Raw genomic sequence first — 24,989 nt, 5'->3', positions numbered from 1 at the left:
ATCGATGAACATTTACTTCGAATTTTTACTGTGAAACCGGACACTTCTTCGATTTCGTCGACACTTTATCTAAAACATCGCGGAAAGAATTTTAATAATATTTTATCTTTTCTCATTTTTTAATTCTCAGTCGATATATCGTTACCGTTATTTTTTATTATAATAAGTTGTTCAATCATTTTGGTCCAATGACAAAACATATATTTGTATTATTGAGCAACCTAGTACTATACTGACAAAATTTATTGAACAACCTAGTATGTATCGAGAGGACAAATGCATTTATGCACACACTTCCGAAAGTCTTTTTTCCTGGAGTAGTGCAGAACTCGTCCTGGACTGGTCTCTTGGGATACCTTCTTAAAAACCTCCGCCTTTACCTACGTTGTGCCCATTCACCATTTTCAATGTTGTTTCTTGTATCAAGGGCTCTGTCTGGCTCTCTCGATCTGTTACCTTGAAGGAGCATCCTGTATACAATAGTCATCCCTCTCAAAACAATTTCCAGATACACTGTGACCATGTACCAGCACTCCTATTGCGGAACATCACGTCCACGATGCAATCGGTTATGATATCACCGACAATAGTGAAAAAGGACCCGAGCAACTTATACCACCACTAGAAGAACAGCCTTTTGCCCTGAACACTGCACCACATGCACGCTCCTTTCCCGCGGCCTCCTTCTGCAACATGACTACTTCACAGATAGAACCTCGGAGTACATCTCTTTCCTCTTCATCTCATATCCGCCCGAATACCCTATCCAAATGTCGCAGAAGTAGTCCTCTTGGAGGAGTCTTGTGTTCCTAAATGTTCATCGATCCATACTGGAATTAAAGTCACGTTCAATGGATGCAAATAGAGCCTTAAGGAGCACGTAAAATTTGACATCAAGAAATAGTCCTCGCAGAAATAGTCCTCTGTACAAGAAACTACTACCCTTGTACTAGGGGCAGTATGCAACAACTTAATGAAGTTGTTTAATAAGTTTTGTCGTTTTTTCTATTGTAAAAATACACTATCACACTTCGACTTTGAACAACTGTAAATATACGAACGACTCGACAGATTTACATAAAACTTCACACATGTTCATCAAACAGTAGTATCTGTAAAGTAATAAATCTAATAGCTCCATTTCTTATCGAACGACATAACTTATTGAGCAACCTGTTATAGGTAAGTCCTCCATGGTCTTTGAGTTCCCACGTAATTGCCCTCTCCCCTACTCTAAAGTAGGATATTAAATGCATTGGCTGAACTAGCACTCGGCCAGGTCAGGTTCATTCCGTGACAGATACCTGACGATGCAGACTGTCAATATTCTTTCGAAAAGTTTATCCGTATCGTCAAGAAGACAAATGAGCCGGTACACGAACGAAGGGTCCAGGAGCTTGTCTACCTTCCGGAGGAGGACCGCCAGGTTACCTTCCAGGTGAAGGGGAATTGCCTGGCCTCGAACAACTGTAGACAGCAGCGGTCGAACAACTGTCAGAAGCCGTCTTCAAGGACGCCCTGAGCCAAGACCCAGAATCGGCCGTACACACAATTGGGACTTGGTGCGTTGTTTTTCGCCCCGAGTCTCCGGATAGTCGAGGCCAACTTCCCCTCGTTGACTCTCAGCTCAGTGGACTAGGTATTCGGGTCTGTTGGGGAACGTGGCTCACACTCCCCTATTATGGGGAAAAGGGGAAGCTATCGACTTGTATAACACAATTCTCTTGAGCATGTCGAAAGTACCTGGAATGTTAGAAATAGAAGATGTAATGAGGAAACAGATTTTCATAGAGGCGTTTCTAACTTGTTTAAAGATTAAAGTTATCAATACATACTGTTTCATCGTGCATCTCTTGAGCATGTCGAAAGTACCTGGAATGTTAAAAATAGAGGACGTGGTGGGGAAACAGATTCTCGTAGGGGCGTCTTTAACTTGCTTAAAGATTAAAGTTATTCATATATGCTGTTTTATCGCGCATCTCTTGAGCATGTCGAAAGTACCTGAAATGATAGAGATAGGGGACGTGGTGGGGAAACAGATTCTCGTAGATGAGTTTCTAACTTGCTTAAAGATTAAAGTTATTTATATATGCTGTTTTATCGTGCATTGATGTAGAAGATCCGTCACTGCTGGGAGAATCTGAATTTGAATAGTTTCCCCTGTATGGGCACCCTCATGGGTACTACTCGAGAGTCGATACCTGATGTTATACCCCTGTTAGTTCCCGGTGCTTCTGTATAGTCGTACAAGGATTATCATCGTGAGGGTTTTGGTAGGCAGGTTACGAATCCGAAGTGCCAGGATGGATCGCATACTCTTTCCAACTTCATTTCAACGACCCGGGGAAGTCTCTGAAAAATTTCCTCCATGTAAAAAAGAAAAATGGCTCCCGTACGGCATCGAGGGGTATGCAACACGGGAGATTATTATTAATAGTAGTACTAGTTGTATTACGAATGGAAGATATTCCAAATTAGTGGAATAGTTTACAACCGATATGTATAATGCCTGTATATATAGTACGCGAACAGTTGTACGAATATATGATGTAGTAACTGTTTATATTATGAACACGTATCGTTAATTAGTCTTTGGCTGCCAAAAATTGTCACTACAGATAAAAACGGTCCGCGGTGTTGCTTTTAATTGAAAAGATAGGGAAAACTTTTATAACCACATGACCGAAACTACACTGGGGTATACAACTACCTGAAAACTTTAAGGTAGTAATTAATTTCGTCGTTTTCCTTGATTCAATTTAATGATTTTCTTCAAATTTCCAAATCCATCGATGGATTGCTTTGAATCTATCTACCTTCACTTTTTGATTTTCTTGCAAGGGCAGTCTTAAGTCAATATCGTGAATCGTAATTTTGGTTACGATGTACGTATTAAAGGAATTTGTGATATACATATTAAAGGGAAAATAGAGAACGAAGAAAGCGAACAAGTTATACGATCTTGTCGATTGTATCAATCGAAAGGGTCGTTTCACGGTTTCCGTCAGATGAAAACAATGACCTTCCGTAGGCTTCTCTGCGGGAAAGAAAGTACAATCAATTACACGCTAAGCAGTGCGTTGAATTCAGCGAGGGGAAGCGATGATTTACGCTCTTGACAAGTCAAGAAATCGAAGGAAAGAGACTGAAAGTTTCCCCATGTGCGTAAATTTTGATTCTATTTTCTTCTTGAGCTGATCTTTAGTTCGTCAATGGCTACAAAGTTTCAATGGGACATCACTTTTGTACGATATCGAATTCAACTTCATTCATATAGTTTGTATAGTGAAATCGGTTTTATTATTTTTACACGAAATACAATACAATTAGAATTTAACGTTGAGAAAATTCTTCACGCTTTCGATTATGGGAAAATACAATAAAATCTACGTTATCGGTATTCGTGAAAAAAATTCTCTTTGTTAGTCCCCTAATACCCTTTTTTTTTTATTATACTATATTTTTTTCTAAATTTCTAATTTTAAATTTCGGAAAAGGGAAAACACGCACCTTTCACAATTAATGAAAAATTGAAGTTAATAGATTTAGGAAATTCTAGAGAAACGGTTGATTCTCTTCGTACAAAATTTATTATAGGAAAATAATATCAGAAATATTATGAAAACAAAAAAGAGTACCAAATCGATTATTCGTATTTTGAGATCCCCACTTAGCACTAATAGTGGAGATCTTACTATAATTGAACACGAGTTTTTTTCTGTTGTAAATGTAATTCAGTTACGAATCTTGGGTGAAAGGTGATTATACTAAATGCAAGTACATCAACCTACTTTCGACATTTCGCAATGTGCAACACGAGGTTTAGGTGAAAAGCAATTAAAGTCTCCATTTATGTGCCTACAAAAGAGCACAAAGATTCACTAAACAAGGTCAAGATTGACTTACATGGAAAACCAACATCGACGTAGTATTTAGGCAAAATTTTTGAGTAATCGTAGATTTTCTTTTAGGTTTTCGATGGATCAATAAAAACAGATCGTTGAAAACTAACAAGTAAATAATAATATATTTATTTCTTATTCTTTGAAACTTCGAAGCGAGACTGCTCGCATATTAATGTATCAATTAATAATGCAAAACATTGACTTTCTTATTTTTTCATTAAATTCACAAAAGTATAATATTCTTTTTTATATTAAATAACTCTTGTGAGATAAAACGGACGTTTTATGCATTAAATGTAAGCATAAACAAAACCTCAGTAGTTTATAGTCTCTAATCTTTATATTTTTATACATATTGAGATAGGGACATAATTGAAATCTATTCCTACTGTTATGGTAGTGTGCGTAGCTAAGGTTCAGAACGTGCAACCCCTCTTTGCCCCTGTATCGTCCCATAAGACATAAAATCAACAGAAGACAATACTCAGGGGATACCTCCCTATCGAGCCAACCTTTTTAGGTTTCGACCGCGAGGAAGAAAGTAAATCGGAAGTCTTAGAGCAACAGTAGAGCATACAATAGAATACACGTAGAAAGATGAATAACGAAGAAAACATTAAGAATACAAATAATGTCGAAGCTAGTGGAAGTATTGAAAAGTAGTGAAAATTTGGTAATGAGGAAACGACTTAAAAGGAATTGTCTCAGTGCAAGTAAAAAAGAAATGTTATTAATATTGTTTTCGAGATATTTAGATCTAATATGATAAAACATTTTTTAACATTCCAACATAAAATGAACATGATATTTCTTTGGTATCTCTGCAATCTCATTGTATGCTTGGTAACATTATGTAAATTAATATCATTTTTGGATCCTTGGTTGTTATTTCCTTTGTTCTCTCAAAGTTTTAACGACAATGATGGAGTAACAGAAGTGGTTGTAAGTAGGGGTGTTCAAGAACGTGTATAGGTATGTGTGTACGTGTGTATAAGGCATGTACGAGAGAATGAGGCCTAGAAAATATTGCGGAATCCCATTGATTAGAATAAGTCAGACTGCCTTGGTCATGCATGCGGTTAAGCGAGAACTCTCGAAAGAGTTGTCTATTGGTTGGTACATTACATATACAATTCAGTACTGTTTTAATGACGGATTTATAATCGTTAATAAATCGCTGAAATATTCCGAAACAGTGAAAACGAAATTGAAGATCTAACAGAAATTGATAGACAAAATGTAGTGCGAGGGAAGGAATACAAAGTTTTGTTCGGGAACAATTTAATAAATTAAATTTAGAAATAACTGTTCACGTTTTATAATGTAAGCCCTCGTTCTAATAATTAAATTGGATAACATGAAGAATACGAAAGCAATTTTAAAAATTTTTAGTCTTTATTCTTCTATTTCATGTCAATCACCCAGTATAAGATGGAGAATTAAATATATACAATTTTTATATTATTAGCATATAAAATGTAATTGTATATAAACAAGTTTTTATGGTAATTAGTGAAGAGTTCAAAGTGACGGTAATCCATCGTTAAAAACGATTACAGATACCCATTGGATAAGGTTGATTTGTAGCGAGATCTCATAAGTATTTCACCTTTAAAAATATCTTTTCATACATATAGTGAAAAATATTGAAATTAATCCACGTAAATGCATCCACAACGGTTCAAATGAATGGACATGGTTGCATTGCATGAATAATTCTTTATGGATATTGAAACAGCAATTTCTGCGACTTTGCCGTGGTGTTTATTTAAAAATCATTGTTACCTCGAGGATCGTACAATAGTAGACAGCGTTTCATTCTTTACCCACTCCTGTTCTACACGAACGTCAGTAAATTGATGTGTACTAATTTCAGAAAAGCGTTCATAATATTGTCCTAATATACTTGCAAATAAACTAATTTTATTTCACTTTCACAGTAACTTTCTATCAGTGCTATGTAGTTATTTAAGCAATAGATTTCAATCATTTAAAGTGCGTAACTATCTCTTTTACAAAGTCAATGTTACTTTTATAATTTGAAAATATTTACTAAAGTAAAAATTGAAACTTATATGCAATTGGACTCAATTATCGAAGATTGATGCAACGTGAATATACTGATTTCTAATTTTTCCAAATCATATATTAAGATATATTTACGCAATCCTGATAGTATTCATTTTACAATACTTGCTACCTGAAGGGAGCTTGCTCGTTTTATGCAAACAAAGTCATTTGTTTTTACGTTTTTAAAGAAAGGGCGCACTTTTTAAAAAATTGGCCAGATAAGTAAACATTATCCAAATTATATCGTGTTTGGTTTGGTTTTAATTAGAAAGATATTACAAATACGTTGATAAAGGTTTCATATGATTATATAAACAATCAAGTTGCACTTAAACTTCAATAATTGACTCAACGCTCAGTCTTTCTTTCTTACTATACTGCAAGTATTGTCTACTAAAGAACAAATTTTAATTTCTTAAGTCTTACGACTCATCGTCGATTGTTTATTAATTTACAATGAAATATAAAATTACCGAAAAATTGTACATCTGAGCTGAATTTTTGGTTGGTTTCGAAATTTCGTTGCGAACAATTGATACAATAAATTGTTCAACACTGCCCATTGAGTAAAACACAAGTTCCAACGTGTTTCGTTTGATGTTTTATTTAAGTCATCGAACCATTATGGATAATATGTACTTCAAACCTCCAGTGCGTTCGTATCTTGGAAAACTGACCTCGCAGAAGAGAATTAAATTCTTTCAGTTCACGAACCGGTTTCTACTAACTGCAAATGAATTTAGATCATGAAGTCGAATCACGAAATATGTTTCTAATACAAAACCGATACAGAACAGTAATTTCGTATTCTCAATGAATACTTTCTTCCAGTTTATCAAAGTGTTAGAATTTCAATGTTTCCAAATTATGATTTTGCAAGTTTGCGATGTTATTATTCGAAAAATGCAGAAATATAAAACTACAAATACAAATGTATTTTTTTTAAATTGATTAATGTCGTTTGGCATACTATATGTATGTTATTGCATGCTGAATAGATGTTATATAATAATTTACATTGTATCGTATTTTGGATTTTTTCTTCGAGGTTCTTTGAAAAAATCAATGTTATCATTTCAAAGGAGTTGTCCCAATAAAGTGACGGATATTTGGGTACGAACGTGTAAACGCATAAGAAATACGTTAAATGTACTTTCACCGATGGTCAGACTCATAAGTGAAAGTACGTTCGCTCTCCGTTATAGCCCTATAGTATACAAATGAACCGTTAAAGAGGGAAACAAGAAAATTGTAATTAAACGGAGTATCAACGTTGATTACTTCAATGCATCTTATAATTTAAAATACCTTCGGGGCATTTTACGTAGTAATAAATGTTATCATCTGAATGAAGATCTCATGTACTTTTTCTGCCCATAAAATTAAACTGTGTACGTGAATCTTGATTTCTTCAGGAGCACTGATTTACTTTAATTATTTTGAACACTGAAATATGAAGTAATATTCGTAATTAAATTATTTAGTATGTAAAGCGAGATTGAGCTTTTGCAAATTGTATTTTTGAACGTATTTTATATTATTCTCTAAAAATTGAAATGTTTAAAACAGTAAATTAGATGAAAGATTTAAGGTGCATAAATACAGAAAACAATAGTCGGTAACAATCGAACTCGTTAATTTTATAATCTATTTTTGAGGAGATAAGTAAATATATAAACTACTCTAAATTTTGGATATCGCGAAGTTCTTAATAGATCATTATTATTTCATAGTGAATCATATGAACAGTCACGTAAGTCCATATACATAAGTTACATTTATCGAAATTAATATTTAAATCAAAATGAAATACACGCAATAAATAATAATTTAATGCGTGAGTTTATTTTTTTGTTATAACCGCTTCTTGTTTCAAAGAAAGTGACCTTCAAATTTAACTTTTTTTTTCTTTATTACAAATGATGTATAATAATATAGAAAAGATTTTAACATGTGTATATATGCTTGCACATGCATTAGGACACTCTAGTGCAATAACATGCTTGGTACTTTCTCAGTTAATAGGTAGAAATGTAAAATAACTATAATTAATTTTTATAATAGTTTGAATGCAGCATTCCCTGTCATTTTTAATTCTTGTTGTAACTATCACATCTTACTAGAAAAATGGAATATTATTTAACACATTCGTAGTGATTCTTGCAAAATGAACTTTTAAAACAAAATGTTAATTCAATGTAATATAATTTTCTCTTAATAACGATGCAAATTTTGTGCAACTGAATGCAAAGTGCTTCTAACAATTGTTCAATTAGTATAACCCAAAATATAAAACATTACCAAAATTAATATTAATTTCTTATTAAAATTTTGAATAATAAACTGTTTTTTTCTTGCTTGTGATGTAATATATTGTAATATATTATTGAAATGTTAATATCTTTATAGATATTAGATAAACGATAAAGAATATTTTACGTAATAATGAAAAGAATAGTAAATTGTAACAAAGAAAAATTGAAGGATATTAGGAATACATGAAAATACATTCCGATATTATAAATATGTACATTTTCGTAATAATAAATACAATATTATAGTTTATCTGTTATGACATTGAATACATATATTTTTATCTAAATTTGATCACGATTTCATACTATTCTCCCCTTACTCATAAAAATATTTGTAATAAAATAAAAAAACATCAGTCATTTTTCAGTTCGTGCTTTCAATTCATCATCGATCTACGATGTGCAGAAAGTAATTACTGAAAACAATAAATGGATGCTTTTTACAATTTCGTTATAGTACATATTACCTACTGACCATTGAGTATTATATGTGATAACCTTGTAATTGGGCAATAAATTTCTGTACATAATTTAATAGGTAACATTACTGAAATGATTTCTATAATAATTGAATTTTTTACTATGAACGACGTTATAAAAAGCAAACATTGCAACTCGGATTTTGTTATAAATATTTAGGATCACAAAATCTAGAAGTTCTTCAATTGAACAGTATTCAAAACCTATATTGTCATTTACTCGACATGTCACTTGAGACTAGAAAATATTCTACTTAAGTAATAATTTAAGAATACATATGTACTGTTCTAAATTTCAGCATTGTATCAAAGTAAACATACTATAATAATATAATTTAGATGTCATAATTCATCAATTTTAAATAGATTAACAATATATTGCAATATTATATATTTTAATTAAGCATAAACTTTGGTCACGTGGTCTCAGATACTTTGCGAGGTCGAATAGTTTTTTTATGTTTCACTGGTTCTGTCGCACTATCATTGTCGGACATCGAAGAATCTCTTAACGCTTTCCTGCCGCGGCTTACATTTTTTTCTTCGTTCTCAGATCCAGCAGATTCTCTATTCGACTTTCGCCTTTGACGTTGTGGAATCAGATTTTGAACTTCCATGGCTTCGCGGAGAAATTTTCGTTTCGCTTCCCACAACATTTCTTGTCTTTGAGCTATTTCAGGATACCTATTGAAAACATTTCATTATATAAATGCATAACAAATTTTAATACAATCTTTTACATTTTACTCTTAAATAAACATATTATTGCAATACCTTTCAATAAATTCTTTAGTCGGTGGAATTATTAAATGCCATCCCTTTTTAGGTTTTCGTATTGCTAAATTTGCAAATATTTCTTTAATTTCATCTGCAGGTAATTTAACAATCGTCGAAATTGTCTTTCTGTCTAGGTATTCATGTTCCGTGAATGATAATAACTAAAATCATGTTTTTGGTTAACTAGTTAACTAGAGTTTTAACAGATAATTTTAACACTTGCAAAACTTACAATATAATCCCTAGCTCTGCACATAAGTTCTGCAGGAATACCATTATGTGATGAAATACTATCCTTTGGATATACAAGTTCGCTACTTACAATCCAATTTCCTTGTACTAAAATTGCTACTTGCTGTAAATATTTTAAAATAGCTGCTGTTTCTTGTTCCGATGATAAAATTGATCGTAATTGTATAAAAGATATGACTTTGGCTGTAAAAAATTTAACAGCATTTGTACGCATAATTTCAAATATATGTATATAATTTAAAATCACTAACCATCTTTCATAAGTATTTTAATTTGATCAAGGAGAGGTAAAGTCCTAATATAACTAAGGGATGTTATACTATTAGATACAGTGGTTTTTAAAGATTCCTCCTTCACTCGTGGTGCTAATAATTCTAAATATTGTTGAGTTGATAAATTTAACGTATTTACAGTTTCATCTGTGGTAGAACAAAACATTTCCAAACGCGTAAGCTAAAAATATACATATTTCTATAATAAATATTGATAAGAATTACATTTATTTTAATAATGAAATTAGCTATAGAGAATATTAACCTCTGCTTGAGTACTATTTGCTGGAATATAATTTGTATGAATCCATCTTTCTTCTAAACTTTTCTGAGTATGATGCTGGAAAGACTGCTCTTGCATCTTTTTTATAAATTCTGGTTTCTGTCTGGCAAAGGTAACACTGACTTGTTTTGGACCTTCTTCTTCTTCCTCATAATCTATGTATTAAAAGTTATAATAAATAATTTAAACTAATTATATTATGCAATTAATACACATTTCACCTTCGCCTGTATTTTTGGCCTCTTCTCTAACACGTTTGTCACTTTTATCAAGGTAATTGAACTGTGGACGCATTTGAATAATTCCCTTTAATGGTGTTAAATGTAATTCTCCATCTTGAAAAATACCAACTGCATAATTGGAACAGTTAGGTAGTGCTCGAGATGATTGTAATACTGTTTTATCCATGAGGTTACTAAAATATAAAATCTATTATACACAATGTAAATTAAAGAAATCATTTATTATTATAATTAAAGATTTATAAGTACCTGTCAAATGCTTTGTCATCATCATCTTGATCAACTTTTGAATCTCCATCAGCATTAATTGCAATTTGCTCGCCTTTACTTTGGTCATAATTAACGGTATTTGTATCTATTGCTACTTCTATGAGGACTTCCTGATTTTCAGGTTTTATAGAGGTTTTTAAGAAGGTTACATTGTCGTAACCTTCTCGAACAGGCCGGACCGGATATTGAAAAATAAAAAGCTTATCTGCAAGTGTTTTCGAAAGAAAGACTGGTATCTAAAAACAAATCCAAGTTTTTCTTTTCCTTCTATACTGAATGACAGGCACTATTTTCATATGTCTTCTTCTGTGTTTGGTATAATTCTTTATCAGAAAAATATACAGTTGTGATTATACAGTGAGTTTTAATGATGTTTATTTAAAACAAGAACTTGATGCAATTATCAATCATCACTTTGCAGAGTAAATAATGTGTGAGTGCGAAGGATATATTTATTTGAATGTCATGAAAATAACTAATTACTTCTATTCATTATAAAAGCAAAAATATACTTGATGTGAGAGAATGAAGATTATAACAGTGTAAATACATAACCTGAAACTACCACGTTTCATGTAACAATGTAAACAGTCAGAAGAAAAACGAAAATGGATTTACAAACCTCTTTAACCACTGGATCATTTTCATTTTCCACAGCATTAGAGTTAGACATTTAAACAGTATTTATTTCCCACTTATTTTTACAATTATCTAGCTATCCTTTGATGCAAACACTATTTTTTCTCCACGTTTTCAAATCAAATGTCTAATTGAGATAAAATGTTACCAAATATCTATAACTATTGAGATAAAATGTTATCAATATCTGTAACTGTTGAGATAAAATGTTATCAAATATCTATAACTATTAAGATGAAATGTTATTAAATATCTATAATTATTGAGATAAAACGTTACCAAATATCTATAACTATTGAGATAAAATGTTACCAAAAATCTATAGTTACTGGAACGTATAAGCCCTCTAGCATGCAATAGGTTAAATGAATTCTGGCCATTCAAGGGAATGATCAGTTATCCTTTCTCATTTACAGCTATTTCTCATGCACATTGCGCAAAATAGTTGCGCAGAAGTATTATATTGTATTGCATGGCGGGTTGAATTACAAAGTGATTTTAACCTTTCGATATATATAATCTATGAGCAATATGTCAGAAATCACCATGAAACAGCAATGCTGTGATACTACGTCATGATATGCAAAGTATAAAATAAGTTATTTTGTCAAGAATTAAACTATTATTTATCAAATATATTTTACTAAATTTTTAGAATTGATTCAGTTATTTGTACATATCACTATACTTGTATTGTGTAATAAAAGTATAGTAGTATATGAGTAGTAACAAGTATACACATATGTATAATTTTAAACACCCAGCGGTATTAAATTATTCATTCCGTTTGAGGGAAATAAACCGAGCTAAACACAACTCCTTCTTCTTGCGAAACTTAATTCTTAGGTAAAATGTTAGATGATGTTACTCCAACGGTAATTCACCAGTTCTGTCTACACCAAGAAGCGGCTAGGTCGCCCACTCATACGAGGGCCCCATACAGGGCCACTGAATGAACTATACCCGTGTAGAGACAGCGAACCTTGGTCCAAAAAGCCGATTATCCTCTCCAATCGCGGGGCCAGGATCCGGAAAAATCCCTTAAATCGCCAGTGGCTGTCGAGGAGCAGCTCCAGTCCCAAACCTAACCCAGCCCCAGATACCTCATGTGGGACCTCTTTTCTAGCTTTCCCCAAGGTGCGTGGATCGCCAGCACCTCGGTTTTATAGAGAACCACCTCCAAACCTATTCCCCTGATCCGGTCGACGACGCGCCAAGGCCCCAGTACGGATCCCTGCAGAACCCTGGAGTACACCTCTCTTTGCTCCATACCGTACCGACCCGGATACTCGATCCACATGTTGCGGAGGTAATCCTCGACCACTGCCTTTAGATAAGCGGGGATTCGATGTTCCTCGAGCTCCCGTCTGATTGCCCCCCAGGGTAGGGCATTAAAGGCATTGACAATGTCCAACGACATCGCCAGTGTCACCCCGCCCTGGGAGATAGTCGAAACCGAGAGAGACCGGACCCGACGAAGCGTGTCGATAGTCGCCGTCCCTCCCGGAACTGAAACACGCACTCGCCCAAAGCGGACCCAACCCGCGACAGGTGCTTGACGATGCAGCCCGCTATCACTCCTTTCAATAATTTTCCTGCATCGTTGAGAAGCCAAATGAGTCAGTATGTGGACAGAGAGTTTGAATACAGAAGGAAGGCTTCCTGCCTCTCTTCCTTCTTTCCAGGAGACCATTCAGCCACCTTCCAGGTGGAGGAGAATCACTCATCCTCTAGGTAGCGATCGAACTCCAGATTGCCGGAGACTGACTCCAGGGATATCCTAGGCCAAGGCTCAGACTCGGCTGGGCACACAGAATCAGAATCCGGAGTGGCGTTTTTCGCCTCAAGTCCGGATAGCCACGGCCAGCTTTTCAACGGTGATCCCTAGCTTGGCGGACCAGATGGTCAGGTCCGCCGGGAAACGTTGCTCACCCTCTCTTCCTTCCCCCTATGAGGAAGAGAAAGTTCACCACGTCCTCCAACAGCTGGGGGTTGAGACCCTTGGTAATCGGGGACGCCCATGGGCGGAATTTGTTCACCACCACCTTGTATGGGTGCTCTCATGGATTCTGTTTAAGGGCCTTGAGGAGCTCCTTCCAGCAGTGGGCTTTCGCCCGTTTGATAGTAACCTATATACTCTGAAGAGTCAGCCAGTACCCCAGAGTTGGCTGTTTGAGATTGAGGTAATCCCCGCAACTGCGAATCCCATAAGATCGAGGTGCTGGCGATCCATGCACCATGGATCCATGGCCATTGCCTAATCACTGGCCTTGTACTGGCGACTTGGCGGCTTCTCGGCACAGCCAAATTTTTCTTTAAAATTGGCACGAACTTTTTGAACAATTTAATAGAATTGATTGAGGTTGTACACTTGGTCAAAAGAACCTTGGTTGGAGTATTGCGCAAGCATGGACGCCATGTGTGGAGTAGGGGTTCCTTTCTAAGCATATGTTATGTGCGAGAAGTGCATATAATCTGCAGCGATTGGTGCATCTGTAGTAGCATGATCAGATTTTTTTTATCACGTGAATTTCCATAGATAGAGACAAACAGAATTTTGGGAATAAACTAGGAAACCACGATTTTAAACCTCTACGTCTTCAATATATGTTCCGTGTGAGTGATGTATTAAATATATATACTTATTTATCATTTAAAGAATATGTATTATAAATTAGTTACGTGTTTAAAACTGATTCTCAAAATGTAATGAAATATATTTAATAAATAAAAATTGAATCCTTGAATTGATAAGTTATTTTAATTTTTACATATTATGAGTAATTAATACAATATTATTTTTTCATATCGATTCATGCAACTTACTTTGCATTGGTCAGAGTGTCAGAAGGTCAATGTCGTTTCGTCGCTGGCGGCCATAATACCTTCGCGCAACCGTCGTGCTTTCCTACGCGAGACCGAGCTGCAAGTTACAAAGGAGAAAGGGTAGCTGCAGCTGGTAACTTTCCTCTCTCATAGCACAATCCCTAAATGTACGGACCACGTGAACTGTCTGAATTGAGTTGCAGGTCGAAGCTTCTCGTTTATAAGGGTGTCCACCATTTTGATTTCCTCAGTGCTATAAAAGTGGTCTGTGAAGTTGTGCGGTACTGCATTCTGCTTAGTACGTATCTGTTCAATGTGTTTAACGAGGACTGAATGCTTTATCTTGATATATATATATATATAGAAAATTTGTGAAATTACTTATTGTACACTAACATAAAGTACTTTTACTTTATTGCTATTTCTTTAAGGCACTAAATCATTCCAGGCTTCCAAATAATTGTGAACGTTTTACCATACATAAGAGTAAGATTAAAAACAATTCATTGTAGTTAGTTGAAACTAGCAAATATTGCTTTGTATTTCATTTTGTTCAATGAAATAATGAAAACAACTAAGTGAAGAATAAGTAATTTTCTATAAAAATGGTTGAAAGTTAATGTTTCATATTCCTAAATTTATGTCAAACATAATTTCTTAGGGAATATGGCTCGTGTGTTTATATATGAACGTCCATTGGATGCTATACTGACAGATATGACATTCTATGATAAATTAAATGTAAGTAACACTTGGAACATAATTAATAAAAGAAAGTTTGCAGTCTATAATAGTTTTGGTTTGCATATACATTATTTTGTATTCTATTGTTTGGGTATGATTATATGAACATCTACTTTAGTGTTACAAAGTATGTTATGCCTGTTCCATTATTGTAAAAGTAAAACATAATATAATATTAATCTGTAATTCACAGTATGAATGATATTTCAAATGCATAGTTTCCACTTTGATTTTAAAATCAGTATTGATGTTAAATATCATGCGATGACGTATTAATATTACGAACTTTCGAATACAAATACAAATGTAGTTTAAATCTTCAAATGTACCTTAATTTTTAAATAACTAAGTTGGATTATATTTGTACAAAATGTAATTACCTTTTAGAATTCATCATTACAATGACTTTGAGAGCTAAAATAATGTAATATGCTTTGTGTTTAATTCAATAACTTTGATACCTATTCTTGTCTTGTTTCACATTATGAAATCCTTGTCTTCAGAAAATATCAATTTTACATTTTACTGTTATAAATATTTGGTATTTTTTTGACATTATTATTAGATTTAATTCTCATTCTTATATGTAATATAAAACTATGAAAACAGGGAAATACTTATATTAATTTAAAATTAAGTATATTACATTATTATATAATATATTTTTTACTATTTTATATAGAATTCAGATATACAATATATTTTATATTGTGCATTTTTCTACACTAATTTTTGCATTATGGCATTATGCTTATTGTGCTTTTTAATAAATAATTTATTATTCTTATGTCACACTTACTATAATCTAATCCAGTTTTAGTATTTTACAAAAAGGATTACTTACTATTTAATGCATTAAAAAAAATAGTAGTATACAAGAATATTATATTATTTGCATGATTTTTTGAGACTTTAAGAGCAGTAGGTAAATTTGCATAAACCGTTAAAATGACGTTTCCGGGGTAGTATATTATACGTACAAATTGCGAAGCAAGTCTACTACGCTACGTATCCTTGCTTCTCAGCTAAAAAGTACAATTGGAGACGGGAACATGTATTTGTGACACGTTGTATTATGGTATTTCGACTATATGCGGTCCGAAAAAGATCATATTTAGTCAGTCCCTTCTCTTAACGGTCTGTTCTTGTAGGATTGTTATATGCCATCTCGAGTTGCGTTAAGGTTAACGAGTTGTATTGCGGGGCACGTAAACCTACTGTTATCATCAGGGCTGTAGCAAGACCCCATAAAAAGGCCCCTATGCGCCCTTAAAAGTAAAGTAAATTAAATTAACTACTTTAACACTTTACTGTTTACATAGTTTATATACAAAACTACAAATTATATATAGATGAAGAATATATCGTTGCTTTGTACTAAAATACCTAGCACGGCCTTTGTCTTTAAACTCAATGAGCATACGATACGCCATCTTGGAGATTAATACAATATTCAAACGAACGCTTGCTATTTACTTATTCCTACGGATGGCGCTTGTGTCATATTTTATCAAGTAGTAACAATTATTTGTGTCGTTTACATTTGATATGTGAACGACTGTCTATTTATATAAGTAGTATGCGCAAATTAAGTTGTTTATTCTGCTATATAGAAATTAAACAAGAAAATATATATACACTACTTTATGTAAAGAAAAATTCAAGGGAGGAAAATTTTATTTAATATTTTACCGACAAGTAGCCTATTAATCGGTTTCTGTCGCTTAGCGACCGGTAGCCTATTAAAAGGCTTTTTACCCCCAACGCTTATCATTGTTTTATTACCCTATAGTAACACAAAATGAACAATATATATAGTAACAACGTTCAAAAATTTGGTTTAACATTTTTATAGGCATAAGAAAAAGTCAATACATAATATGTATAATACATTACTCGCAATACACAATCCCATTTCTAAGAAAGATTAAGCGTTGTTTGGGCTGAGATCATTGGAAATTTAAAAAAAAACTTTGTTGATGTGTAAACAGTCTTCTTCCAAAAGCATTACGCGTCACTGTTCTTAAAACTTTACAACCATGCCATACTATGTAGATTACTATCTTCAATGTACAGTCTGTTTCGTAATTTGTGGAACTCACTTCAGTAGTTGATGTATGCCCAAACGCTTTATGTGTGTGGTTTGTGTGTATTCTTTACCACTTTACCACTGACTTGAAGTCTCGTGGCAGAAATGCGAGAAACGTGGAAGGAGTACACTTATTCTCACGCCCGCATTCAATTCTAGTTCGTTATGTGGACTGATTGACGAAGAAAGTAGCGAGATAGAGCGTGATAATGAGAAATACACGGCAGGAAGAGCCTCATTGGCGTAGTTTTAACATATTACTATTATACATTAGTTATACCTAATACAGGACAATATGCTAGGAAAGCATTGGTTATATAATTACTAGTAGAGATAAATAAAATTCTTTTTAAGAACAAAAATAATTGAATAATATAATTTAGAAATAAGTAAAAATGAATTTTCATTCATTTCAAACGAAGTTATATACAGGGTGTGGCACGTAACTGTCGCCACGATTTTTCAGGCACTTCCAATAGTTGATGAAAAAATGTTTCAGACAAAGGTTGATCAATTTTTGGCCAGCTACAAATTTAGAAATAACAAAATTTTCATGGTAAATATTATAATAGCTTTCATGTGTTGATATACAGACAAAAAAGATGTATACTTTTCTTTAAGAAAAAACTTAATTTTCTGATTTTTATTATTCCATTCGTTCTGTATTTCTTATATGGGGTAATAGCAATGTTAAATTTTAATACTTTTCGAACATTGTTACTCTTGAGAAACATGGCTTAATACTTTTTTGTGAAAAATGACTAGAGTTAAGTCGAATTGTGTCATACAAAATATTTGATTTTGTTAAGGAAAATTGTATTTCAAAATCATCTTTATTACTCTGCCTATAGAAAAACTGTTAATATTAAATATCTTCTTTTTTGTATTAAATAACTCTTATGAGACAATACAAACATTTTATGCATTAAATATAAGCATAAACGATAAGTCTCCAAGCTTTATATTTGTATATATATTGAGATAGGGACATAATTGAAATCTATTCCTACTACTATGGTAGACTGTGTGGCTGAGGTTCAGAACGTACGGCTCAGGTGCGGATGGGTGATCCGAATCCTCATTGCCACTGTATCGTCCCGCGAAACTTCAAGTTAGCGGAAGGCAATACTCGACAAATTTTCAAACTCCATTTTTTCGAAAACAAAGTTTCATACGAAAAAGATTGGTAAAAGTCTAGAAAGCAACATATGTGTCAGCTAACTATTACTAGTAATGATTACTAATTTTACTTAATTTTTCTGGTTAAAAATTGCAAAAAACAATGAAATAGTTCATGGTACTAGTATCATAGATCTCTAACAAATAAAAGAGATAAAAAATAAAAACGGAGAAATCACAAATAAATAAAAGAAATGGATATATTTGAAAATGAGATACAATTTTTCATGCCACGCCTAAAAGAAAGAGAAACTATCACGTCAGGACAAATCAATGACGAATCTAACGATGAAGTGGATAATGTCGATGATACAGGATACTTTATAAAACTGTATGTTACAAGGCTTGATCAGAATTGGTACAGGCGATGAGAAATGGTGTCTATATATGAACATGAAACGGCGAAAAGAGCGATTAAGTGCAGAGAGGCAAGCAATGCCTTATTCTAAGGCAGACCTTCATTCACGCAGGACAGTGCTGTGTGTATAGTGGGACATAGATAGCATTATCCATCACGAACTACCGCCAAGAAATCAAAGTGATACTGCTGCATTGTATTGTAATCAATTCCATTGTTTAATAGAAGCCATTCCTTTGAAACGACCATGTCGTCAACATGGTTTACTTCTACTCTATGACAACGCTGGACCAGACATAGCAAAACCTTACTAAATTAATGATTCAGGATTTGAATTAGAAAACCGTTCGCCATTTGCCGTAGTCCTCAGATTTGCCCCTACAGATTTTCATGTATTTCGTTCTCTCTCAAATGCCTTGCAAAGAATCTTCTTTCAAAATGATGATGCACTTGGAACTTGGCTTACAGATTTATTTGTATAACAACCTGTAGCAAGGATTTTCTTCAAGCGAGGGCTTTACTCGTTGCCAAAATATTGGGCAAGGCACTTTCATTAACATTGAAGGAAAACTATAGTACATTTCGCTCTGAAAGGCAACGAACTTATGTTTCAACCCAAGAATATAAATAATTCTTTTTTCATGGGGGAAATTTTTTTAAGACTTCCCCGACTTCTTGGGGTGAGGTCGGGAGCGGGGGAAGTATGGGATTCGCTGCCCCGAAACCCTGGGTGCGGGACCTACCCACTAAAATCCTCATGATGACCAACACTTCGTGTCCATCACATCGATAGTGTTCCAGTATCAATGGGGTTTTATTTGGTTCGCAGAAAACATGCAAAATTTATTAATTCATTGACGGCAAAATAAACAGAGAATTTGTTATGGGGATATATCAGTAAACTTGTTAAAGTTTACAATATATGTACTCTTTAGGATTTACACTATTGTTTATTGGTAACAAGTAATGTTATTCTGAATTCTTGAAATATATATACGCTTCGATAATACAAGATTAAAGTTATCAAAAAAATGTTTTTACAAAAGTTGATTGTTATAGAGAAAGACATTAGGCAGAGTAAACAATTTTCTTGTAGATTCAATGGTGGAAGAAATATTAAGGTCAAGTTAATTTTTACAAAATAAGATCTTGTAATTGTTTATTTATAATATAGCAGTGTTTGTAGAGATAAATACAATGATTTACAACATGCTATCTTTACATACAGTAAAAAGACATAAATAAAATCCATAGAAGTAACATGAACGTAAGTCGAATTGGCACCATTCAGTACAACTAACAACCGATACAGATACGTAAAATTTAATTAGGCGACTTGCACTTATCTGACTTGATGGAGTGATATCATGTGGTACGTTATTGTACTTTTCTCAATAAACGCTACTATATTATGAATAAAAAAATGCAGAATCCCATTAAAAAAAATTAAATTAACTGTGATATCTCTTCCTCCATTGTATCTACAAAGAAATTAATATACTACCTAATGTTCTCCTCTACATTAAATAACTTTTATAAGAAAATTTTTTTAATAACTTTAATCTCTCATGAAATATTCGACTGTTTCCAGTTAAATGGATTTTATGTGATATCCTGTCTTTTATGTGATACTTGGATAAATTTGTGAATATAATTAGCAATAGCTAGTAGCAGCTATATTATATAATACCTTCTGAAATCTGAATAGCACTAGGTTGCAATTGGGTACGAATTAAAAAATGTTTGTTTATTCAATTCATTTAACAGTTATATGGTGTGTGGAATGGAGCACCTTTAATATTCATATAAAAAAATCTAAAATTTGTTATTTTTTATAATATTTATTAAATAAGGTTTGCATATTTTTTTCAGTGTCCGGAAAATGGAATAAAGGTTAAAGAAGAACCATCTGATCCAGAGACTCATAATCACAACGATTCTTCGTCAGTTAGCAACATAGGGTCAGTGACTGGAAGTAAATTAACCCTAGGAGATAATTTTCCAAATTTGACAAATGATAAGGAGAATGAACGTCTATTACTTAAAAAGCATGCTGACTCGAAAAGTAAAAAATTAGTTCTTAATAAAAAGAAACGTAGATGTTTAGAACCAAGGAAATTGGAAGGGCAAAAGATCCAAACTATGAAGAAACGACGGAAATATTTGCGCGGATGTCTTAATAATGAGTATCATACGGACAGGAAGAAATCGGAATTTGTGGAATGCGATGTGTGTTTATTACCCTTTACCAATAAAACTAATATGAAATGTCATAAGATATTATATGATACAGGTTCAAAGTGTATCTGTGATATATGCAATGCAATTTTTAGTTCAATTTCTATGTTAGTTAGACACAAAAAAGCTTGTCCACGTTCACAACCTCCTGTCTCACCTCGCAGTAACAGATATATTTGTAACTTCTGTCAGAGAACATTCTCGTCCAAAAGACCCCTACAGGCTCATTTACTTCATATTCACGAAAACTTAAAATTTATTTCTGAAATCGAGGCTGATAAAACACAAAAAAATATACTAATAGAAAATACTAACCATCATGTAGTAAACGCTGACGTTAATAAAGTTGGAGAGGTTGTATTAAACGGAAACAATAACAATCATATAGAGAACGCTGACATAACAGAGAGGTTAAACAGTTTAAGTAGTTCACCAGGGAAAAAGTTGAGGCAAACAACTCTTGTAGAATTTCTTCCATTCTTTAACGGAAAACAGAAAGAGGAATTAGTTAATTCAGAAAAAGTTAGTTGTACAGACCAGACTACTATTATTCCTAGACAAGACAGAACGCAAGAAATAAATTATTTCTGTGAAAGGAAGGTAGTAAATATGCAGGCAGAAACTGTGCATGTTATGTCTACTGAAATTGATTCTTCTACTGATAAAGTACCATTTGTCGAAGAACATATGGATTCAAATATGATGGCAGATTCATTAAAGGATAAAATAAAGGTTGAATCTGAAAATGCCTACAGTTCTACAACTTCGAGTAACATAGTTAATGATTGTAGGCAAATAGTAAGGAGAGATGCGAACCGACCCTCAGTTGCATTGGATAGTATACTTCCTTCTAAACCAATTAATGAAGGTAACTCTGTTATTACGCGTAAACGAAAACGAGAAAACGCATTGTTGTTCGAAGAAGAGCTAAAATTAAAATTCAAATGTAAAGAATGTGTAATTTGTTTGGAGAGGTGTGACGAGATCCTCAATGGAAGCAATTTTAGGATTCAAGAATCCGAATGTACATTTTTGCAAATTAGTTCGATAAAAATGGAAGATTTTGAAAATGATCAACCAATGAGTCCAAGTCATTTAACGGTAGATGCCCCACAATCTCCAGTAGTGATAGTTAATGATTTAATAAAAATTGAAGATAACGAATCACTAACATATCAAGAAGAGCTACCCGGAATCAACGATAGAATCGAAATTAACGAAAAGGAATTTCAGTGCAAAATTTGTAAAAAATCTTTTTCTTCAAGGGAGAACATGCACGAACACATCGAACTACTTCACGTGGTTTACATGTCAAGTATATGCAAAGCACGATACACATCCAGAAATAAATTATTGAGTCATTATTTGTGTCAACATACAATTTCCAAACGAAAGCAATGCTGCGTTTGCCATGTAAAATTTAATACATCGGTGATGCTGAAACAACACATGATTTTACATTGTACCAAAAATATACGGTCTAAAAGTGACGATCTGCTGATTGACCGTGAAATAAGGTGCAATGCGATTAGGAAACGTCATCAATGTAAATTTTGCGATAAGCGATTCTATTTGAAATCGTGTTTGATCCAGCATCAGAAATTATGCCGTCGAATTAATGAAAATACGAAGAAGCAAGAGAAAGAATCTCGCATGAAAACCTCTTTTCCTTTATCAAAACAACACAAAAAAGGTATTGCAACATTAAATGTGTCGGATACTCAAAACGATTCTAATTTTCCGATACAATATCCAGCAAACAAACATTCGTCTATCATCGATGGAATAGAATCCACAATAAATTCAACTTTACGTGCTTCTAAAGCAACATCATTGCAGTCACGAATAGTTCCAAGTCAGAAAAGGTTAATCAATAATATCGTGTGCGTAAAAAATTACCAAACTGATCTGACTGGCATAGAAAAAGTGAAGTTTCCTTGTATTATTTGCAATAAACAATTCCAAACGTTTCAAAACTTGTGTATGCACGAGCGTACGTTTTGCAAACCTGCCAATAATAAGTGCACAGTCTGCGGCACATTGTTCACTACTAAGAGACTGTTACAGCTTCACATGCTCGCGACTCATGCGCCTATGTGTTCATTAGACTACAAGTATTTTTGCAAGTTTTGCAACCAGGGCTTTAGTAAAAAAGCAAACATTCAAGTTCATGAGCGGCACTTCCATAGTGATCAGACTGTTATGACATCCAAGTCATGTCAAAGCGATGAATATACTCGAAACATAAACACAGTTTGCACTGTCTGTAACTTATCATTCGAATCCCATGAATGTTTCATCGAGCATAACAAGTATTATTACAAAGGACAAGTTTTCACGTGTACATTTTGTAATCAGGTTTTCCAGGGAATGTATATGCTTTATCACCACAAGAAGTTGGTACACTATCCAAAGATTACACATAATTCATATACTTACGTATGCGATATATGCAGCGAAGGGTTCAATAAAGAATTACATTTTTACGCACACAAGTTACATTTTCATTCACACGAAGCATCTTCTACATCGGGTGATCAGAAATACGAGCAAGATCATAATTATGCATTGACAACCAACAATATCGACACGCAAATGAAGATACCATTAATGGCGTACACTTGTGACATTTGTACCTTATATTTTACTAATAAAATGGACCTACAAATGCATGAAATAGAATATTCTCTCAATGGTAACTTCAAGTGCAATAAATGTGACAAAAAGTGTCGTACTGCTGCTATTCTTATTAAACATCAAAGTTTAAACCACAATGGTTGCGATACCAGTAATTGTTATAAATGTCGTTTCTGCGGGGAAGTGTTAACGACAAGTACATCGATGGTATGTCATGAGAAACATTTTCATGGAAGCAACTCTGCTCTAGAAAGTAGCCACAACATATCTGATCAATTAAATGCAGATCAGGAATCTAATAGCAAGGATGCTGAGAAATCTGACAGCAGAAGAGATAATATTACGTGTTTGACTTGCAACATGAAGTTTGAAGATGAGATGAAGTTGAAAGATCACTTATTAGAGTACTCTGACATTGGTGGGTATTCGTGTTCCATTTGTCACAGAAAGTTTATGGAGTTGTATCGCTTGGAGGTGCATAAACTAAAACACACAAAATTAAATTTTATTTTGTCTGATCATCACTGTCCAATATGTCACGAAGGATTCCCAAACTCTACAAATGTTCAAATGCATATATTACATTTGCATAGATACGAAACATTTCCAAGAATCGTTACTAAACAACCGAACAATATGAGGGGCAATAAGAATCCAGTCGGTATGTTTGAAAATATTGAAATCGCACCTGTCAAATTATCTAATGCTTTCATTTTGTCTTCTACTGATCAAGAGCCTCAAGAAATAAGAGCCTAAGAGATAATATTCGATACCCACAGTAATTTAGTTAAACATAGATCACGATTTATAAATGCTGGAAATTATATATGTGAATATTGTGGTTGTAAATTTCCTTGGTTGACATTACTTAAGGCTCATGTAAGTAAACATTCTAATGTGAATCAAGTTAGTTACTTGAAACACAAATGCTTTTATTGCGATGAAAAATTTCGAAATTCTATTACCCAATACTCACATATCATACATGTTCATGGTAGAGATAAGATACATGATAAAATTGTTGATATGAATAAACCTATTAACTTATTGTTAGACTCTTCTAGACCCAACTTTAATACGCTTATAAATGAACTAACCAACAATTTCGAATATAATCAGTTTTCACCTGCAATTTTAAAGGATTTACCGGATTTTTGCGACAAAAATATGGAACTAGTCGATGCATCGAATCCCATGAATGAATGTATTATTGAACAGGAAGTGTCGTCATCGACAGTAGTCGATACGTTAAATGAAATATGTACAGTTCCGGAGGACGGAGTTTTAGACGGTATAAAGGAGAAATTTCAATCGCGCTTTATGTCAATACATAAAAGGATGATCCACAAAGTAGTAACAAGTTCGTCATTGCCTGTCAATAAGAATGCCATCATTTGCATAGTCTATGACTCTA

At 33.4% G+C, this 24,989-nt stretch overlaps 2 protein-coding genes across 8 annotated transcripts; one reads left to right on the top strand and one right to left on the bottom strand.

Moving 5' to 3' along the window:
* Nucleotides 1–8,497: 8,497 nt before the first annotated feature.
* Nucleotides 8,498–16,473, bottom strand: Polr3e (RNA polymerase III subunit E). 4 transcript variants are annotated; one of them, XM_076316358.1, is made up of 10 exons: nt 16,055–16,473; nt 14,331–14,636; nt 11,488–11,697; nt 10,845–11,101; nt 10,575–10,768; nt 10,336–10,508; nt 10,050–10,251; nt 9,779–9,981; nt 9,544–9,707; nt 8,498–9,453 (listed from the first exon to the last, which is right to left on the bottom strand). In XM_076316358.1, the coding sequence occupies exons 3-10, from the start codon at nt 11,536–11,538 to the stop codon at nt 9,186–9,188; spliced, it is 1,512 nt and encodes a 503-aa protein (XP_076172473.1). In that variant the 5' UTR covers nt 11,539–11,697; nt 14,331–14,636; nt 16,055–16,473; the 3' UTR covers nt 8,498–9,185. The 4 variants fall into 4 exon arrangements, with proteins under 4 accessions (XP_076172473.1, XP_076172475.1, XP_076172474.1 ...); XM_076316360.1 differs by having other exon boundaries at nt 11,488–11,665; XM_076316359.1 differs by lacking the exons at nt 14,331–14,636; nt 16,055–16,473 and adding an exon at nt 11,817–14,095.
* On the top strand, nt 14,396–24,752 carry LOC143149192 (uncharacterized). 4 transcript variants are annotated; one of them, XM_076316354.1, is made up of 4 exons: nt 14,396–14,463; nt 14,534–14,628; nt 14,992–15,071; nt 20,573–24,623. In XM_076316354.1, the coding sequence occupies exons 3-4, from the start codon at nt 14,997–14,999 to the stop codon at nt 24,329–24,331; spliced, it is 3,834 nt and encodes a 1,277-aa protein (XP_076172469.1). In that variant the 5' UTR covers nt 14,396–14,463; nt 14,534–14,628; nt 14,992–14,996; the 3' UTR covers nt 24,332–24,623. The 4 variants fall into 4 exon arrangements, 3 of the variants coding, with proteins under 3 accessions (XP_076172469.1, XP_076172470.1, XP_076172471.1); XR_012992718.1 differs by lacking the exon at nt 14,396–14,463 and adding an exon at nt 24,716–24,752 and having other exon boundaries at nt 14,523–14,628; nt 20,573–24,454; XM_076316355.1 differs by lacking the exons at nt 14,396–14,463; nt 14,534–14,628 and adding an exon at nt 14,676–14,816.
* Nucleotides 24,753–24,989: the final 237 nt, after the last annotated feature.

This window comes from Ptiloglossa arizonensis, chromosome 7 (assembly GCF_051014685.1).
Source record: "Ptiloglossa arizonensis isolate GNS036 chromosome 7, iyPtiAriz1_principal, whole genome shotgun sequence".
Taxonomy (NCBI): Eukaryota; Metazoa; Arthropoda; class Insecta; order Hymenoptera; family Colletidae; genus Ptiloglossa; species Ptiloglossa arizonensis.
The sequence above is the reverse complement of the archived record's forward strand: the minus strand, read 5'-3'. Positions and strand labels throughout refer to the sequence as shown.

Excerpts from the sequence above, each read along its gene's own strand:
- Polr3e (XM_076316358.1), bottom strand. The coding sequence starts at position 11,538 with ATGTCTAACTCTAATGCTGTGGAAAATGAAAATGATCCAGTGGTTAAA. Across the intron at positions 10,769-10,844 it reads GATGACAAAGCATTTGACAG|TAACCTCATGGATAAAACAG; the intron begins GTACTTATAAAT and ends TTTATATTTTAG. Across the intron at positions 10,509-10,574 it reads GGCCAAAAATACAGGCGAAG|ATTATGAGGAAGAAGAAGAA; the intron begins GTGAAATGTGTA and ends TTTAATACATAG.
- LOC143149192 (XM_076316354.1), top strand. The coding sequence starts at position 14,997 with ATGGCTCGTGTGTTTATATATGAACGTCCATTGGATGCTATACTGACA. Across the intron at positions 15,072-20,572 it reads CATTCTATGATAAATTAAAT|TGTCCGGAAAATGGAATAAA; the intron begins GTAAGTAACACT and ends TATTTTTTTCAG.